This window comes from Macadamia integrifolia, chromosome 3, assembly GCF_013358625.1.
Source record: "Macadamia integrifolia cultivar HAES 741 chromosome 3, SCU_Mint_v3, whole genome shotgun sequence".
Classification (NCBI taxonomy): Eukaryota; Viridiplantae; Streptophyta; class Magnoliopsida; order Proteales; family Proteaceae; genus Macadamia; species Macadamia integrifolia.
In genome coordinates, this window is record NC_056559.1 from 34567400 (window position 1) to 34574781 (window position 7382).

The window sequence follows — 7382 nt, forward strand, 5'->3', positions numbered from 1 at the left end:
TTGTAATCATATCGAATTGGTCGATACCAAGCTATACTTAAAAGTTAATATCATCCTTGGTTTTTTTTTTTTTTTTTTTTTTAATTGGTACCTATTCTATATAAAGGCGAGAGTGAGGTAATGGCTAGAAGTCTCAACTCGAGACCTCCTAGTAAGTGTGGATTGTGCGCCACAACTTCACCAACTGAACTAGACAACTGTCATTAAGCTTGAAAGAGGTGAAGTTCTTCAATACTTCAGAAAAAAAAACTTCCAAATTAAATACATGAATACTTCCTTTGATGAATCTCCCATTACATATAATAAATAAAAAATAAAAATAAAAACCTACACAAACCCTAATCAATCTCAACTTCTCATCTGATAACAGAGATCCAAAGCAACACTAAGACCCTAAACCTACTTTACCATGGACCCAAAATAATTAAATAAACAACTCATAGGCTTGGCTGACCCATTAATCAAATAAAGATCTGCAATAATTTAGAATCCTAAAACCAAGCCCAATTATAATAAAAAATATAAATCATGAGCTTGGCCCAGATGTGAGCCCGACATTTATTAATCAGGCCAGACCGATTTGAACTTTAAACATCCGGACTCCATCAGACTTACTGGGCCGGGCCTAGAACTGACAACCCTATTAAATATCCTTGAGATTATGGATCTTTCCTTCTTGAAACTTTCCTCTTTAGTATGGGCTACATGATTGAAGGCTTTCAGGTACTGCTTCTCGTATTTTTGGAGGAAACCATGTAAAGTTTTTTTTTTTTTGAAACCAATGTGTCCGGATCAGCTTACACACACCTCAACTAATCCCCAGAAAGACCAACATAGTAACCCACCAAAAAAACATGGTAAACTAATCTACAATAATGGAAATCCAGTCAAAGCTTTCTCTCTCCATTGTTCCTTCTTGAGAGAGAAACTTGTTATTAAACTGTATGGACGTGATTGTGTTTCTACATGACCTTATGCATAAAATCTTACCAAAACCAAAAAACTAAGAAACTAAAAAACACTTAAAATTACTATAACAGAATTTTAACACACACACACAAATTAATTAATTAAAAAAAAAAAAAAAAAAAAAAAAAAAAAAAAAAAACCTCTACATAACCAAGTCTCTCATCATCTATATAAGATGGTGAGATGAGTAGGTCAGAAACAAGGAGATCTAAAGAGAGATAATGATGTCTAAGGTCCCATGCAAATGTGCTCTTCTTGTGGTTCTTTTTTTGTTCTTCATCATCTCCACCACTGTTGACGGTATATAATTTAGAATGGATTAATGGAGAAGTTTAGATAATTCCTTCTCATTAATTTGATTCTAATTGGTTTTTATTTTTTTTTTGGTTGCAGGTCGAAGGTTAAGGACAAGAAGTGATGAAGCCATTCTTGATATTCACCCAGAGGTGGTGGGTGCAGAGATGAAGAGTCACACTGAGTTGTTTATTCCTAAAGAGGAGTACCCTGCAGTTGGAGCAGACCTGGTGACCATTGATTATTCCGTAGCTCATGACAAGCCACCGATCCATAATTAATTTTCATGCTTAGTATCAAAATGTAAAGGCTCCTATGCTATTCATTTGCAAGATATTAATAAGTTAATTTGTTTAATAATATCATAAATAAAAGTTAATTTAATGTTGTGACACTTACAAATTTGCTTTATCTTTATAGCTATTGAGATTTTTTATTTATTTGCTGAGGAAGACAAATGAGAAAGACCCCTACAATTTTATTTTGGGCTTTCCGAGATAACTTAGATACATAGGCTTTCAAAAATACATACATGCTAACAAAGCAATTAATATTTGTTGAATTGAAGCATTCGGAGTATTGTGAGTGTTACAATTCTATATCGGTCATATGGGTGTTGATTCTACATTAGTTTTGAAAGTGGTTTAGTGCGGTTTGATATATGGTCTTGAGTTCTCTCACCTTATAAGTCATTTATGGGATTGAGTTGTTGTATAATTCATTTCACTGGTATTAGAACAACTAATCCTTAGTTGCAACACTCACAAGATCCAATATCAATCATATGGGAGTTGATTCCAAATCAATTTTGAAAGGGGTTTGGTGTGTGCTGATATTGTCTTAGATTCTTTCACCTTATAAGCCGTTTATTAGCTTGAGTTCACCCACAATTAGTATAGATGGTATCTGAACAATTGATCATAGGTGTCAACCCTTGCATGATACTATATTAATCATATATGATTTTTTTTTTTGATAGAAAACTATCATAAACATTGAAAACAAGGTAAAAGTACATGAAATAAATGGTAGAATGACTTCCGTCATTTTTTTTTTGGCTCGAATTTGATAACTATAAAAAAAATTAGCTGTTATGTTGTAGATGGACATGTGAATTAGTTTGACAACAAATGAATTTTACAACTCATAGGCCCTTTTTCTATATATCATAATATTATTCAATTAATTATATGATTGGTGTTAGAGTATTTTTAAATGGGCCCACAAGCCTAAGCCAAAGGATTGAAGTTGGAAATAATAGTTACTAATCACTATTTTAGGGTAATTTCATGGTGACATCTATACTAACTCAAAAAGAACTAGAATTCGAGCCATATGTGCATAAAAAGGTGCATTGTTCACTATTTTATAGAAAGAATTATGGTCATTTTGGTAAAGAGTGTCAGGGATGCAAACTCTTGAACTTCCAAAATTCTTCTTATTGAAGGTGCATTGTTTACTATTTTATAGAAGGAATTATGTGGTCATTTTGGTAAAGAGTGTCAACAATGACCGTAAACTCTTGAACTTCCAAATTTCTTTTTTATTTGACAACGTTTCATTCAATTTTGGCTCTAGCACTTCTTGGGCATCTCAACCACTATACTCCTTGGTTCGTCAAGATATGGAAAATTTTCATTAATAAATAAATAAATATATGAAAAATGCCTTTAAAGATTCCCAAAGTCCTTTCTTTAGTATGATTGTTTGTCTTCCCAATTAGTCTTAATATCGATCTATCTTGGAAATTACTTATATTTGTAAAGTTATTTCATACTCAACTATATAAGCTTGTACCAATGAATGAAATGTATATTTGAATTGATTCATAAGTTCTAAAGAGAGATAACAATGTCTGTGTTGCCATGCAAACGTGCTCTTGTGGTTCTTTTCTTGTTTTTAGTCATCTCCATCACTGTTGAAGGTATGATTTGGAATGGATTAATGGGGAAGTTTAGACGAACCCATCTCATTAATTTGATTCTCATTGGTTTTACTTGTTGCAGGTCGAAGTGTAAGCACAGGAAGTAATGAAGCCAAGGCTGATATTAATCCAGAGGTGGGTGCAAAGACGAAGGGACACACTGAGCTGTTTGTTCCTAAAGAGGAGTACCCTACAATTGGAGTAGACCTAGTGACCATTGATTATAGCCCAGTTCATGCAGAGCCACCAATCCATAACTAATTGTCATGCTTACTATCAAGATGTTAAGGTTGCAATATATGTTGTTTCATTTGCAGATTATTAATAAATTAGTTTTATAACAACATGAAGAGAAAATAGAGCAATCATGGAATAATCATAGAAAATGTCACTCACACGGGATGTTAGTGTCCTTTATTGTTTTCAATGAAAGATGAATGGTTCTCATTCAATCCTAGTATGATCCAGTTCATGCGATTGTGAGGTTAGTATGGACATGCAAAATCAGTCACGTCGAAGGTTTGGATACCCATTATTAGCAAAAAAAAAAAAAAAAAAAAAGAAGAAATGACTTAGTATCAGGGTTCTAATTTTAGAGGCTGATAACAATACATGGTCAATCCTAGATTGGGTATCGGAATTGAATCAAGGGTAAAAGCGCAAATTTGAATAAGTTTCGTATATGTATCAACTGAGATTGATACTATTTCAATTCCCCAAGATCGAGTTTCACCATATGAGTCGTTTATTGGGTTTTGTTTTCTCTAAGGGCTCATTTGATAATGTTTTTGCCCTTTCTGTTTCAAGAAACGGTAGAAACATAAATTTTAGTTTCTAGAAACAGAAACAAAATTGAAGATGTTTGATAAGTCATGTTTTTGGAAGTCGATAGTAACAAGCGAAAGAATGGTCACGAGTCGTTTCTAGAAACAGTAAAACAAGTTCTACTTGTTTCGACTGGATCGTTTCTTGAATCATAAATAGGTAGAAATTTCAATTTCTATTTATAAAACGAGTGAAACAAAACAGTTTTATTAAATACTTTTTATTTCGTTTCTGGACACAGAAAAGACATAAATACATTTCTTAAAACATTATCAAATGGACCCTAAGTTTGAATCAATAGTATTAGAATAGTCGAAATGGTATTAGAATAGTCGATACTCAGTATCCACCCCCGTACAATCCTATATTAGTCCTCATGGGAGTTGATTTTAGGGTTGTCTTATCTGGTAGAATGGTTCCCGTTCAGACATAGTTCATTTTTCTCAAAAATAATTATTTGTTTTGACATAATACCAAATTAGACTCGCACCAATTAGGAGTCTTAACTCTTAAGATATGAATTTAATCCAAGACTTTACAGTCAGAGTGAAAGTAAAAGCAGAGAAAAAACTTTGCTTTTATTTAATTAAGACAACGACAACAAACACCACCACCACCACCACAAATTTACAATCTTGCATAGACTGGTAGTTGCATAAAAGCAAGTCTTCCTACACCTAGTGGAAATGTAGAATAGTTTCAGATAAGATGAGAAAAAGGTGACAACTTATAACTCGGCGCTCTGCTCGTCGTCGTATTCATCGCCGTCGGCATCCACCGCTGTCGACAAGTACGCATCAGAGTTGACAGCCGAGCAATTGGCACGAACCTCTCCCTTCTTCCCCGTCAAGACATTAAGTTGGCCCATCTTAATCATGCCGTTGACGAACTTCTCGAAGAACAGCTCCTCGTCCTCTGCGAAGCTAGTGACGATTTCCTTCGTCCTACTGTCCATGTACAGGTCCTGATCGGAGGTGAAGAGGCCTTCTCGTTTCACCAAGTTGATATAGTACTTGTTATCGAACAAGTTGGGTGTACGGACATCCAAGACGGTGGTGGCGCTTGTGTTTAATTCTGGGCAGGTTTTCTTGAGTTCGGTTGCGAATGACTTGTCCATGGTGGGGTCTTGGGTTGGGTAGAGGCGTTCGGTGAAGGAAGAACAGTGGCCGACGCCGATCGTGTGGCCGCCGGAGAGTGCGACGGCGTCGGTGGCGTCTAATTTCTTGGTTGCCATCAAGTTGAGAACTGCGGTTGTGTTGCTTGTCCCTGGTAGGAGGTTTGCTAGAGTTGCTTCTCTTGTTGCGAAGTTTAGACTGTCACGCCTTCCTAAGGGCACTCTGTAATCTGGACCCCCAGACTGCAAATACCAAATCAAAACACAAGAAAAAGCAAAATTTTAGATAGGAAGGTGACTTGGTGAGTAACGGTGTTCAACCCAAAAACCCTAGCTTCAAGGTGGAGAGGCCCTTCAAAATTATAAGACATTTTCAAGAAAGAAGCTAATTGTTAGCGAGTGATAGCTTCCAATCCAAAAGCCTGAGCTTTAGGGTTGAGGGTTAAATATAAATTTTGTATAGTGATTTCGAATGCTAGAGATCTCAATCTGATCCCTTTTACTGCACATTGGGTTCTCAGTGAGACTCTTCAAAACTATAAGCCTAGTAATCACAAGTAGTACTAAAACCCTTTTCATTCCTAGCCATGGAGTGCACTCACTGCATCTTTGAAGTAGTGGAGGAAGTACAAGAAAGGATAAGGTTTACCAAGAAAACGGAATCACGGGCAGCAAGAGCGACGAGGTCTGCACAAGAGACGACGCGATCGCAGTGCTCCTGAACGAGGGCTTGGAGGTCGTTAATGATCTGAAACGCCTTAGCTCTGAGGGTGAAGTTGGGAGGATCCTCCTGCTCGCTTGGCCCGCTTGCTGACCCATCCAGCAACACTGAGGCATCACATCCCTGCAATTGCAAAGTTATTAAATTAAAGTGATGGAGGCCTGAAGAAGGAGAGAGAGAGAGAGAGAGAGAGAGAGTGACCAGAACAAAGCAGTCATGGAAGTGAAGGCGAAGGAGGCCTGCAGCTACGCCAATATCCTTCTTGAAGACCTTCTTAAGATGTTTCCTGACGATGCTCTCCACCTCAGGGCATTTGGACTTGTAGAATGACCATGACATTCCCTTCACCAAATGATGGGAAGATTCAGAGTGTACCTCTGAGACACCCAATAAGAAGAAAGAAGAGATCAAGAGCAGAGACACAGAAGCTGAAGAGAGAGAAGAGAAAGCCATTGTTGCTCTGAGCTAGTTCTGCAATCTACATATGAAATGCTCATTTATATAGAAGCCCAACCGCCAAGGCTTAATTGATCTGACGCGTTCAATGGTCTCCAAGGATCCAGTGGTCAACCCTTGAGCCTACATTGTGTAATAGTCTTATCCTATCGGAGGTGATCAATTTGCCGACAAATTACCAATGGATTTTAATTTTTTTTCTTGGTGCGTTTACCTCTTCTTAACCCGAAATAACCAAGGATAAGAGAAAATGTTCCTTCTAAAGGTACTTTCGATAACAGATCCCATGGTGGGGACGGAGACTCTAGATTAGAGGATTAGAGTTAATAAATTTTCCTTACAAACCTCATGAAAGGTGAATTATTATTATCATAATGGTTTGTTATTTTTTCCACACGGTGGGTCTTAGCACAATAGTAATTGCAACCTGACAGCTACATAGGTTTGAATCAAGGAAACAACCTTTCCACGAAAAGGAGGTGATGTTGCATACATCTACCCTTCCACAGAGACCTTGCAATATTAGGAGTCTCATGAATAAAGATATATTTCGTCAATTATACGTGTCAAATTTCAGAGTCTAATTCAATCAAATCCTCCAATTTGTATTAATATATAATTTTAAAAAAGATCTTTAATGAAAATGATTCAGATTAGTCTTGTGATTTTTTTGAAATGTCACATTCAATTGTTATATGAATAACTTTTAAAAAACAGAAAGAGTAATCTCATAAGTGGATATTCCTCTTCTGTGGTCTAAGAATTTTCTCGGATAAGAAAAGTCACATGGGTTCAGTGTGTGTGAAAGAAAGAAGATAAGTGTGCTGAGACTTTCAAGGGAACAGGGAAGGGAAAGGGCTTGTGGTAAACACAATGCGTGTAATCCAAGAATTTGGTTTCTGGTATGGAAGATTGGGAAGGGAAATATGAAAGGGAGAAAGTTTTACTTTTCTTTCCTTCACCCACAAGGGTTCATCAAAGAATTTTAGATTATTATTGAAGACTTTTCACCATCTATGTTGATAAAGTTGGAGAAATCCGGAATCTTTGCTTAAATTGATTTTCTTTTTGACTTGTTT

The 7382-nt window shown here is 36.4% G+C and overlaps 1 protein-coding gene across 1 annotated transcript; it reads right to left on the reverse strand.

Moving 5' to 3' along the window:
- Positions 1-4559: 4559 nt before the first annotated feature.
- Positions 4560-6360, reverse strand: LOC122072806 (peroxidase 12-like). Its single transcript, XM_042637216.1, has 3 exons — positions 6049-6360; positions 5776-5970; positions 4560-5369 (listed from the first exon to the last, which is right to left on the reverse strand). The coding sequence occupies exons 1-3, from the start codon at positions 6298-6300 to the stop codon at positions 4740-4742; spliced, it is 1077 nt and encodes a 358-aa protein (XP_042493150.1). The 5' UTR covers positions 6301-6360; the 3' UTR covers positions 4560-4739.
- Positions 6361-7382: the final 1022 nt, after the last annotated feature.